The 14,080-nt window shown below is 36.2% G+C and overlaps 1 protein-coding gene across 1 annotated transcript in view; it reads right to left on the reverse strand.

Moving 5' to 3' along the window:
- LOC106869244 (WASH complex subunit 5) overlaps positions 1 to 14,080 on the reverse strand; it is a 159,930-nt gene that overhangs the window by 75,666 nt on the left and 70,184 nt on the right. The window contains exons 4-5 of the mRNA XM_052969903.1: positions 7,339 to 7,423; positions 871 to 971 (exon numbers count right to left, since the gene is read on the reverse strand). Coding sequence (XP_052825863.1) covers positions 871 to 971; positions 7,339 to 7,423 — 186 coding nt within the window. The remainder of the gene's footprint in view (positions 1 to 870; positions 972 to 7,338; positions 7,424 to 14,080) is intronic.

A 14,080-nucleotide genomic window follows, 5' to 3' on the forward strand; every position in this document is an offset into this window, starting at 1 on the left:
CTCCATCTACTCCGCGTTTCGAAGGCAAGGACAATACGCGACTTCGTTGGAGCAGTCCTTCCCACAAGCAAATTAATTAAAATTTGGAAATTTTTGCAGAGGGTGAAAGTGTAAACAAGAACAGGACAGTGAGAACAAGACAGTAAAAACAAGACAGGACAGTGAGAACAAACGATATGAATATATATATATATATATAGAGAGAGAGAGAGAGAGAAAGAGAGAGGGGGGGCAGGGATGATGTATGGTTAGGTAATTTGAAAGAGTGTGGAGGAGTTATAGGGAAAGGGAAAATGGTATGGTTGTGGAGAAGAGACAATTTGGTGGTCTAACCCGTCAGCATTCAGAGTATTCGGTCAAATGTGATGTTTGTTTATTTGTATTGTTTTGAATTAATCATGCATTATCTCATAGCTTTGAGATTTTGAGAATATACTTGTACGTTTTCAGAATGACATTGTAGGGTAGGTAAGTGAGGTCAAATCTGGCCAGTTTAAATGCTGCTAAGGGTTAAAAAGGTAGATCGATGTAAAATGTAGACAGTGATGACTGCATTAAGAATGAAGGACGGATATCATGTGAAACAGTTCCGGGCAATAAGCAGGATAAGTGATAACAGGGAAAAGCTGTTGAAGCATGCAGTTCTGTCCAGATATAATTACAGCAGCAGAATGCTGCAGTTAAAGAGATGATGGGAGGTGGGGGTTTGCTCGACTAAAGGCGGTGCTCCAGCATGGCCGCAGTCAAATGACTGAAACAAGTAAAAGAGTAAATGGTCAGATTACATCAGACTAACATGTTAACCAGTGGGATAGAGAAATGTTCCATTGTTAAAAAACAAGCAACATTTTATGACATATTTTCACTTACCTGTAGCGGTAATAGCTGACAAGTATTCTTTCTCTTATTATTCCTTCTATTTTCATATCAGTCACTAGCAGCATCACACCGTACAAGAACAAAGATTCACACTGTAATAAATGAAAAGACATAAGTTTGTTGAACACACAAGAGATTATACAAAGGAGACACATGCATGCACACACTCTTTTATTCACATATATATTTATACACAAAGGTAATTGTTTAAATCTTAAGAAGAGGCACCTTGCTGTACACAAGATCAGTTTATGACAGCAAAATTGATACTGGTACTGGTGCCATATAAAAACCTCTCATGCTGGTGCCATGTTAAAAGCACTGGTGCTCGTTCAACGTGAAAGGCACCCAGTACACTCTGTAGAGTGGTTGGCATTAGGAAGGGCATCCAGCTGTAGAAACCATGCCAGAACAGACAATGGAGCCTGGTGCGGACCCTGGTTTTACCAGCTCTGGTCAAACTGTCATGCCGGCATGGAAAACAGACATTAAATAATGATGATGATGAAGGTTTAGCCCATACCATTAAAACTGGTACTTAACTAACACTTCATTTTATCAACCTTGAAATAATATAAGGTTAAGGTGACCTTGATAGGATTTGAACTCACAATGTAAAGAGTCAGAAGAAATACTGTAAAGTATTTTGTCTAGAACTCTAAGAATTCTATCAGTCTACAGCTCTGGAAGAAATGGAATAATTAAATAAAAAATGGCCAATATTTTAAAGAACTTGGAAAACAATCATCAACTATTTTAGAATGACTGTGACAAAGACAACGATCAGTTACAGGTAACTGAGAGAATGGACAATACAAGTTATGTGTGGAGGCCTGTCACATGTATGTGTGTATTGTGTATGTATATATACAGGGTGCGGTGGGTAAATTGTTACCATTTAAAATTTTTAATTTCGCACATGTGCATTGTTTGTTTTTGATTTTGTCGACTACACAGTGTAGTAAGGTTGGTTGGGCACTGTCTAAAGGTAAGGCAGTTAGGAGGAGATCTGCAAGTGTTCTGCAACATTAGGACAGGAAGCATGAAATAACAGTGTGTGAAAGAGAACCAAGGTGCCATTGGTGAAAAGTGTATTCAGAACGATGAAGGCACACTTGACAAGAGAATAGTATGGAAGTGCGAATATGCAAAGCTACTGGATGTGGAAAATGAATGGGATAAGGAGGGGCCACCTCATACTGACTCTACAGAGGAACCAACAATGCAAGTTGACAACAGTGTAGTAAATAAGGCAATTAAGAATGTGAAGAGAGTTATGCTGATGTTCAGAATACCTGGTGAGGCAGGATACATGATTACCACTCAGATAGTTAATCAAGTTATACAGGAAGGTGTTATACCCAATGGCTGGCATAGCAGTATCATCGTAAACTATTATAATAGCAAAAGAGGTGCCTTACAGAGAGGAAACTATAGAGAGATCAAACTGCTAGATCAAGTCACGGAGAAAGCCATAGCACAATTAATCAATTACAAATATATGTGTGTGTGTGTGTGTATCTATATATAATGAACATACATACACACACAAACACACACACACACATGTACACACATACATGAGACTCTTTGGTTTCCATCTACCAAATCCACTCACAAGGCATTGATTGGCTCAGATCTATAGTAAAAGTCACTTGCCTTAGTTGCCACACAATGGGACTGAACCCCAAACCATATTGTGTGGAAGTTAACTTCTTAACCACACAACCATGCCTATCTATACACAGACGCACATATATCTTTTATTCTTTTGTTTGACTGTGGCCATACTAGAGCATCACCTTAAAAAGTTTTAGTTGAAGAGATCGACTCCCAAGACTTATTATTCTATTGGTTTCTTTTGCCAGACTATTAATTTACAAGGACATAAACACACCGACATTGGTTGCCAAGTGATGGTGGTGGTGGGGGACAAACACAGACTAAAACACAAAAATACACACACATACACACTCACAGACAGGCTTCTTTCAGTTTCTGTCTACCAAAGCCACTCACAAGGCTGTGGTTAGCCCGAGACTCTAGCAGAAGCCACTTACCCAAGGTGCCACACATTGGGACTGAACCTGGAACCAAGTGGTTTGGAAGTAAGCTTCTTACCACACAGCCACACCTATATACATACATACATACGTACAGCACCCACTACACTCTCTGAGTGGTTGGCGTTAGGAAGGGCATCCAGCTGTAGAAACTCTGCCAAATCAGATTGGAGCCTGGTGTAGTCAAATCGTCCAACCCATGCTAGCATGGAAAGCAGACGTTAAAAGATGATGATGATGATGATATATATATATATATATATATATATATATATATATATATATATATATATACATATATATATATATTATATATATACATACATACACATATATATATATTTAGTTTTTAGTTGGAGTTATGAACTCTTTTTTTCAACATTTGTCTCCCCTTACACACACTTCCTGTTTTGACACCACACTTCCTGCTTAACACAAACTTTTAATCCTTTTTTAAACCTAACACAACTCTCAATTCTCATGCATCCTTATTTTTCCAACCATTATATACATGAATTACCATTGAACTTCAAAAGCTCAAAGACAATATAATGTATTGGTATAGTTATTTTTTTATATATTATTTTCTTCATTTTGTACTTCTTTGTAAAAGACATTTTCATTCTCCCTCTTCTTGAAAATTTGCTTCGCAATGAAAGCCGGTTAGAGAAATCTTTATTAAAATATGTTTCCAGTTTAGCATTCTGCCTTATTATTATTTTTCATTTTCCTATATATATATATATATATATATATATACACATACCAGTCTCATATGGAAATCAAGTTTTTAATTCAATTTTAAACTGATATTCTAACTTGACAGGAAGCCATGAGGATCTTTCTCTTTGACTTTGTGGTCTCCATCATTCAGATGCATACAGATAACAACTGCTAATCATATTTCCAATGCTGCCTCTTTGCTCTCACTGTGATGCTGCCTAACATTGCATCATGTTTTACTGCTGCAAAGGAAGCACAATATAAGCTGGCAAGTTGAAAGACACCATTGAAATGTTTTATGAAACCAGAAGAAACCAAGAATTGATTTATTTCTCTGGGTCACCCCAAAACAATCAATGGCGAACAAAAACAATATATATATATATATATGTATATATATGTATATATAAGATTCACAATGATACCACAAAGTACAAAATGGGTGTTAACTCAGAGATGATGGTGTTGATAATGATAATGGTAGTGTTGATGATGGTGGTGTTGATGATGATGATGATGTTGATGGCAACTGAGTGACAATGGTGGTGGCGATGATGATGATGTTAGTGGCGATAATACATATCATTTCGCTTGTGTATTGTTCATTCCTTTAATGTTTTTCTCTTCTCGTTTTATTTTATTCTAGTTTTGCTTAATTTCCCATGATGCAGTAGAGAGTAGATAATAGTTTCATAATATATGACAAAATAAGAAGAAAAAAATGAAAAAATATAGTAAAAAAAAACAAACAGAAAGATAATATACTGAAAAAAAAATTATCCAAATTCCTGCCAATACACCGAGAGTATGTAGCATATGGTATATAAGATTTTCTTTTCACCTATCAATCATCAACAAACAGTTTGGTTAAGTTGCTGCTATTTTCTGTTCAATGTCTCACTGCAGAAAGTCTTGGAGAAATTCCAATCATCTTTTGTTATTTTCTTCTTTCATTTATTTTTCTAAGTTTACATTACTATAATTGTTATTAATATTATTATTATTATTATTATTATTGTAGTTATTGTTTTCCCCACTATTACTGTAAGCCATTGTTTTGTCACTTGAATGTAACGAGATCTAAATTACTTTAAAAAAACAAAAAAGTATTCTTTCTTTATGTTTTTTGTTTTCAATTTATTTGAAGCCTCACGATAAATTCCAATTGAGAAAAAATTTCACATGAGAGCAGAAGGAGAAAAAGTCTTATGATATTTGTATATATTTGCGTAATTTAAAAAAAAAATATCAATTTTGCAGTCAGTTTTTTACTGAATGGATCAACAAATTTTCTTAAGAGAGTGACAAAGCGTAGGTGTGGCTATATAGCTAAGATGTTTGCTTCCAAACTACATGGTTTTGGAGTCAGAACCATTGAGTGGCACCTTGGGCAACTATCTTCTACTAAAGCCTTGAGCTATTCAAAGCCTTGTCAATAGATTAGGTAGACATAAACTGAAAGAAGCCTGTCATATGATTGATATATATATATGTGTGTGTATATATATGTGTGTGTGTGTATATATATATAATGTATATATATGTGTATATATACATTATGTATGTATGTATATATATATATATTTCGTATGTGTATTTCGTGTGCAAGATTCTTGATGTGGATACGTGTGTTGAAAGAAATACAATTAAACCCAAGGTTTAATTGTATATATATATATATATATATATATAATGTGTACACAGTATATAGTCATGAGCTACTAATAGTTTCATACACTGGAGATGTTTTCTAGGCAGGTTTTAAATAACACACATAGTGGCTCCAAGCAATCTCTGGGCTCTAGGTACATGGCCTATACAAGTTACTAATCAGGACAATAGAACAAGAGAAATCATTAAAAAAAAAAAAAAAACGGGAAGGCGGATGCAAAAATTGGAGGGAATGAAAGAAACAGGAAAAGAAAGGAAAAGAAGAAGAATTAGAGTTATGTCATCTTTGATCATAAAGCCATAAAGCTAGCTGATGTAGAATCAACAAAAGAGCTCTAAAGTCTGCAATACAACTGCTCTATCCAGAGAGGGTGGTGCTCTCCAGTTTGTCAAAAGAAACTTGTCCATGTGTCTGCATTTACTGAACATTTCTGAAAGGATGGAGAAGAAAACGATCACCTCTAAGGTGTACTCGTTGAAAGGAAAAAAGGAAGAACAGGTGGAGGCAGAAGTGGACACCCATTTCCCCATAAGAAAAAAAGAAAAAGAAAGAACAGACACCACAAAATTTAGAAGATCCCACCCTGGTGAAAAAGGATACAAATGCATGGCGGAGAGAATGATGTCACTAAGTGATAGAGAAAAGGGAAAGGGGAAAAAGGATTGGACTGAAGAAGAAAAAGGACCTAGGACCCAGAGGCAGCGAGTGGTGTTACTCAGTGTGGGGTGAGTAGCATACTCTTCATAATATCATTTTTAGATATCATTCATGTTATCATATTTTAATTGGTTTTTCATGTCATTCATTACATCAAATTTTATTTTTATATTTTTAATTGTTATATGTCCCCGCATGTGTTGTAGTGTCCCCCTCTGTGTAATGCCTTTATGGCAATTTAAAAGAAATAAAGAAGCTTGCTTCCCAACCACATGGTTCTGAGTTCAGTCCCACTGCATGGCACCTTGGGCAATGTCTTCTACCTAAGCCTCAGGCTGACCAAAGCCTTGTGAGTGGATGTGGTAGATGGAAACTGAAAGAAGCCCGTTGTGTATATATATATATATATATATTTATGTATGTATTTATGTGTGTGTGTCTGTGTTTGTCCCCCCACCATTGCTTGGCAACCAATGTTGCTGTGTTTATGTCCCCATAGCTTGGTTTGGCAAAAAAGACTCATAGATTAGGTACTAGGCTTATAAAGAATAAGTCCTGGGGTTGATTTGTTCGACTAAAGGTGGTGCTCCAGTATGGCTGCAGTCAAACAACTGAAACAAGTAAAATAATAAAAGAATATATTACTTATTATTTTATAATGATGACCTTTGACATGGTTGAATGACCACTCCAAACCAGTTGGGATTCATAGTATGAGTTATCCTATTTATCCTTCCAATTGCTGAATCCAAAATGTGGCTCATGAGAGCTCTGTTAGGGTAATTTTCCCTGAGTCACTATCCCACTCTTGTACACCAATTCATGTATAAACATACATAGAGACAGTATAAACATACATTTTGGCTCAGTAATGAGCTGACCAAATGCCTTGTTCATGGGCCCGGGAACAGGGGGTGCAGGTGGTGCAAGTGCACCCCCTAGAATTTTTGCGGAGTGCAGAACCAAAATTTGCAGCCCTACTTATTTTACTCAGGTTTACAAAACCGTGAATAAAAAAGTGATGTGTAAAAAGTACCTTGAAGTTAGGTTCCTTCTCAAAGAACAAATCACAAAAATAAATAACAGAAAAAAAAAAACAAGACCAAATTTGTAAAAAATTTTGGACCTGGGTTTGCACCCGCTAAGCAAATTTCGTTCCTGAGCCACTGGCCTTGTTAGTGTTCTAAGGAAGACAAGAGATAGTAAATGTATCTTAGCTTGGCTAAATGATCTGTCACTGTTTCTGTACAATTCAGATATAGTGTAAGAACCACAGTAGGGAGATGGAAATATACTTCTATTTATATTAGTAGATGGCATGAAGACAAGAATAATAGTACTTACCAGTAACTGTTTACCATCTTCATTCAGTAATACACTCTCCAATGTCTGCTGGGTGTACACCCCTTCTTCGAGCTCTTCCAGAAATCTGAGGAGAATATGAGAGACTGTATTTTAGAAACAAGAGTTCAAAATGAACGTTCCAGGTGTTGGTAATAACAAAAGTGTACAGCTTGTAAAAAGCTGACAAAAAAAAAAAATGGTATCAACATAGGGAAACCAGGAGTAAAATATATACGAGGTGCACTCAAAAAGTATCCAGTTTGGTTTTTTCTGCCAAAACTAATGCTGTGTGGGCAAAATTTTTCGTGTGGGAGGTGATGCCACTCTTCTTGTGTATGCAAAACTTGATGCAATATCTTGGTGAAATTGAAAATCCAGTGAGTGTACACTACATGTCTGTACTCATGGTGTAGTAGCTCTCTTTACTCTTTTATTTGTTTCAGTCATTTGACTGCAGCCATGCTGGAGCACCGCCTTTAGTCGAGCAAATCGACCACGGGACTTATTCTTTGTAAGCCTAGTACTTATTCCATCGGTCTCTTTTGCCGAACCGCTAAGTGACGGGAACATAAACGCACAAGCATCGGTTGTCAGGCAATGCTAGGGGGACAAACACAGACACACAAACACACACATATATACATATATATATATACATATATACGACGGGCTGCTTTCAGTTTCTGTCTACCAAATCCACTCACAAGGCTTTGGTTAGCCCGAGGCTATAGTAGAAGACACTTGCCCAAGGTGCCACGCAGTGGGACTGAACCCAGAACCATGTGGTTGGTAAGCAAGCTACTTACCACACAGCAACTCCTGTGCCTACGGGAACTGAAGCAACCAACTGGCACAAAAATTTCCATACACGTGCAGGAAAGGTGGTGTCACTTCCCACCCACAGGATTTTGCCCACATGACTAGGTTTGGCAGGAGAAAATAAATTGGATACTTTTTGAATGCACCTTGTGTGTGAGTATGTGTATATATGGCTATCTATAGTAAAAAAAGTGAAATTCTGCCTGTCTGTCTGGGACCCCTTTATCTCAGTCTACATTTGCTCTACATACACATATATCATTCTAGAATCAGGATGATCCCAGGATTGAAAATCTGCTCTTCATTTGGTTCTTGAACATCCAGCATTGGGATCTGATTTAATAGCATTTGGGTTGCTATTTCTAGCAGGTAAAGCTTGGTTGATTAATGCTATCTTGATTGGCATTCGACAGATGACATGAGAGATCAAGGGAGAGACAAATGATATTCGCTTCATTAATTTTATATCAAGATAAGAACTCTGGGACAAGTTGGCCAACAGTTGAAATTCTAATTGGAACAATAGAATGATTGCATTACAGAATTAATTCTTATCCGTCCTTAACCTCTGATCAAACACCACTGGGGCATATAGTCATTACAGACGTATTATAGTCATGCCATTTAGTATTATTTAGTTTTGGGTCACAGGCCCAATTATCCCTCTGCAAGGAGTGCAGCTTTTAAGCTAGTACGTATTAAAAGTAAAAGGAAAAAATGCTTTGAGAACCTTATCATGAAGAAAAGAAAGAAAAGTGTTTTGATTTTCATCAAAATATGCTACCAGTTTCAGTTGTTTTAAGTCAATTTTGTCATGCTGTGAGATAAAAGAAAAATCATTAAAGTAAATTAATCTTTCATTGCTATTCTACACAATCCGTTGTCAAACAACCATGAAGTAACATACAAAATATATTACAGAAAAACAAAAATTCAAATGTTCAGTAACAAATTGTATGTCAGCAAGTTGCAAATCAAACTAATGTTAATAATATATATATGGCATGTTATTAACCCATTACCTACCAATGATCTCATATAAGATCACTTAAAAATTACAAATTTCGTAATTATCTGTCAATATTTACACATATCTAACCTTTTTGCTATATCTACTAGGTATATTTCTCAGATATTCAAATGAGGTTTGCTTATTTTTCACTCAATATCTCGCTTATTTCTATTTAAAATGTTATTTTGATCATTCCAGCATGTTTCTAAGGCTGTTTTATGCTAAAAAAATTCCAGTTAATAGAATTATGGGAGGCAGAATCATTAGCATGCCAGGTGAAATGCTTAGTGGCATTTCATCTGTCTTCAGGTTCTGAGCTCTAATTCTTCCAAGCTCAGCTTTGCCTTTCATCCTCTTGGGGTTGACAAAATAAGTACCAGTTGAGTACTAGGGTTGATGCAATTGATTTACCCCAACCCTTGAAATTGCTGGTCTTGAGCCAAAATTTGAAACCAATAATGTATAAGTGTATATTCTTATAACAAACCATTAATACAATTCACAAATCCATTAGTGAGCCAATAAAGCGGCCAGTATGTCATCATGCACTCAACATGCTAGAAATAGTAGTAAAATCTCTCTCAAATCATATCTGTCAATTTTTATTAAAAAAACACAAGGACATTCTTACAATGCACTCAACATTTCATATTCTCGTGTCTCCACTCACTTTTATTGCCTTCATATCCTGAAGGTCAGTTCTGCACCCCATCACCACTATTTTTATCTCTTTCCAGCCCCATCCTGGCCACTCATTCTATTTCTTCTATAATGTAAGTAATTGTGTTGCTCCTCTATACCAAAAAACTTGTTCTGTTCTGGCTTCTTTCCTAACACTTTAACCCCTTCATGTCACAGCATAAAGCCACTTCTCTTTCTACTGAAGAATTACTCCATCAAAGGGAATCTCAGTCTTACAGGATGTATGACAACCTCACTAGTGCTGGTGCCATGAAAAACTGCACCTAATACATTTGTAAAATGGTTGGTACTAAGATGGGCGTCCAGCTGTAGAAACCATGCTGCCAAAGCAGACGTTGGAGTATGATACAATCCTTGGACTGGTTGGATCCTGTAAAACCACCCAATCCATGGTATGGAATATGGCTGTTAACCCTTTAAATATTTAAACTGGCCATATCCAGCCAAAATATTCTATTTGCTTTATGTTCAAATGGGCCAGATGTAGCCTCTCACACCGACCCTACAATGTCATTCTAAAAATACACAATCACATCATTGAAATTTCAAAGCTATGAGATAATGCATGATTAATTCAAAACAATATGAATGAATAAGCATTACTTTTGAGAGAATTATGTGAATGCTAAAGGATCAAATAAAGATGATGATAATATATATACATACATACAGACAGACAGAAGAAAGAATCAATTGAAATCCTTCAGTCATGTGACTATCTTGTTTTGTTGTTGGCACTCCGTCGCTTACGACGTCGAGGGTTCCAGTTGATCCGATCAATGGAACAGCCTGCTCGTGAAATTAACGTGCAAGTGGCTGAGCATTCCACAGACACATGTACCCTTAACATAGTTCTCGGGGATATTCAGCGTGACACAGTGTGACAAGGCTGACCCTTTGAATTAGAGGCACAACAGAAACAGGAAGTAAGAGTGAGAGAAAGTTGTGGTGAAAGAGTACAGCAGTGTTCGCCACCATCCCCTGCCGGAGCCTCGTGGAGCTTTAGGTGTTTTCGCTCAATAAATACTCACAACGCCCGGTCTAAGAATCGAAACCGCAATCCTATGACCGCAAGTCCGCTGCCCTAACCACTGGGCCATTGCGCCTCCACTGTGACTATCTATTGCATAGCAATCATATCTATTTCAAAAGATCCCTGAAGTAACAAAAGTTCTGAGTGATATTGAGCTCAGAACTAGCAGGTTGTAGCAACAGTCTGATCTCTTTATATTTAGATTCATTTTGGTATAATTTCACAATGGATTGAAGAGAAATTACTGATGAAGAATAAAAACCATGAAAGATCAGTTGTTGATAAATTTTAAAATAAACAGAGGAGGAGATAAATAATGTGCAAAAACAACAGTAAATAATTGAATTATTCTAGTGTTTAGAGTAAGTTCTGGCTGACTGATCAATTCCTACAAAGAGTATATCACTACATGCTAAAATATATTATATTTAGACATACATACGCATACATAAATCTACAATTACATACACATATAATATACACAGACATATAATTACAAATACTCACACACATATATACAATTACATACACACAAATACTTACACACATATATATACAATTGCACATATAATACTTCATGCACACATATACGACTACATACACATATAAATGCACACAAGCATGCATGCACACACACACATGTGCAGGGATATAATAACAGAAATTTAATTGAAAGTCTTTCAAAACACAATTTGGAAAGCATCCACAAAAAACCCCACAAAATCCGGAAAACATAGACGATTTTTCTTTCCGACATGCCATATCTTTATATCTATCTATTAATCTCTTTCAATGCATGGTTGTATAGTTAAGAAGTTTACTACCCAACCACATGGCTTCAATGAAAACCATTTTGGGCAAATGTCTTCTAATATAGCCCAAGGCAGGAAGACCAAAGCCTGGTGAATGGATCTTGTAGATGGAAAAATGAAAGAAGCCCATCCTGCACACACACACACACACACACACACACACACACACATATATATTATGCATGGTTGGGTTGTTGGTGACTAAACTGACAACACCATCAAGTGGGCTTGGTGAGTAGGGTGGTGTTTGGACAACCCATGGGATGAAACCCAAGACCCATGAAAGGGCAGCTGAACTCAGGAGGGTCAACTGCATCCAGTTAAAACCACTGTGAGCAAGGGAACCCTAGCTATTGTCACAGTATTCTTCTAGGAGACGAATACTCTCATGTAAAACCTAGTTTTACGTGATCACTGATTATCTCACTTCAGCCTGTCACCAGTTACTAATCACAGAAACTCAAAGAGTGGTACTTGTGTGATACAAGAGTTTATCCATATGCTTTAGTACAGATGTCTCTAAATAGTGCCCTCATTTGTTATGCCATCTACTGAAAGTCTAGTCGTATGGCAATGGAAAAGTGGCGATATGTAAAGACTTAAGCAGCTGTAAGAACACAATTATAGAGATTGGCAGCATGATAGAGTAGTCATCTGAGAGTCATGGGTGGAAAGTTAATAATGCCATTGAGGAAGCAAAAAGTGGCGGCAATCAACTTTAAAGATGGAGCAATCACCAAAATTTCCTTCAAAGTCATTGTCTGGAAAAAATACAATTTGAAAAACTGACCAACATGAACCATCTGGAAAGATGTTTTCATAAAATTCATTTCAAAAGGGTTTCTGTCACTCTGTTTTACAAACAAAAAAATTTTTTTTACATCATTAATGATTTTTAAGAAAATCTTTATATATGTATGTATACACATACATACACAGTTTTGTGGTCTCTCAAATATCTGTCTAATACAATTTCAAAGTTTGAGATGATTTACATTACAAAGTTGTACATGATTGCTCTTAACTTCAGTATCAAATCGTGTGCAAAGATTTCTACTGGCATGAGGCTGTTCAGAAATTTAGTTGGATAATTTACAACTGATCACATGACTTGACTATGTCTACTGATTTGTAGCATCTTATCTCTTTAGGTAGCATGTCCAGCAAACTTCTGCTGGTATCTTTTATATGACAGTTTTCCGAGCTAGGATTGTTTGTTCAAAGGAACCAGTTGTGGGGTAAACTTGTCAGAGATGAATGTTAGATAAAACTCTAATAAGTAATTTCTGTTTTATGCCAGTGATATGGCCAAATGACTACTGAAATTTCAGCAAGGAGTTCCTTACAACAAATATTATCCAGGGAAAGTAAGGGCCAATACAACTTGGTATTATTATTGCAATGGGAGTTGCTGTCAGGATGCAAAGAACTGGAACAAAGACTCTGACGTATGTCTTCTAATGCTTTAAAAGTTCTGCTAAACCACTGCTCTAGACTCTTCATTGATTCTAAGACACTGCTCAACACTCTTTATTGATCCCAGATTCTTACTCCAAATCAACAAAAACTGAAGTTAACCTCAGCAGGATTCGAACTCAGAGCACAAGCAACTGGAAGAAATACCACAAGACACTGAATCCAATGGTCTAATGACTGTCAATTTTTTGCCTATATAAATGTATGTGTCATCATCATCATTTAATGTCTGCTTCCATGCTGGCATGGGTCAGACATTTTGATTGGAACTGGTAAGCAGCACCTGGTTCCCGTCTGATTTGGCATGGATGCCTTTCCTAATGCCAACCACACCAAGAGTGTAATCTATAGATTTACATTTGTGTATTATCTGTGTGTGTGCGTGTGTGTGTGTGTGTGTGTGTGTGTATATATATATATATATATATATATATATATATACATACATATATATATAATATATTATATATATTATATATATTATATATATATATGATATATATATATACATATATATATAATCTATATATATAAAAATGAGAATGTGTGTCTGTCTGTTTGTCTGTCTGTGTGTCTGTCTGTCTGTGTGTCTGTCTGTCTGTGTGTGTGTGTGAATCCCTAAAACTCGAGAACTACGCAACCAATTTCATTCAAATTTTACAGATGCCTTACTTAGGGTTCCAGTTGTGTTTTAGTCAAAAACAGAGTTCGAGCCCACGGCAACATAATATCTCCTCCACTATTTAAGTATTACGTGTCAAAAGTGAAACAAAAACACTCATGTCAAATACTTTCACTTTAAAAATGAAACTATTCCACTAACTGAAACAATCACATTTCGATACTGTAATGACAGATACATTCAGAGAGAGAGAAAGAGAGAGAGAG

This window comes from Octopus bimaculoides, chromosome 8 (genome assembly GCF_001194135.2).
Source record: "Octopus bimaculoides isolate UCB-OBI-ISO-001 chromosome 8, ASM119413v2, whole genome shotgun sequence".
In the NCBI taxonomy this organism is placed as follows: Eukaryota; Metazoa; Mollusca; class Cephalopoda; order Octopoda; family Octopodidae; genus Octopus; species Octopus bimaculoides.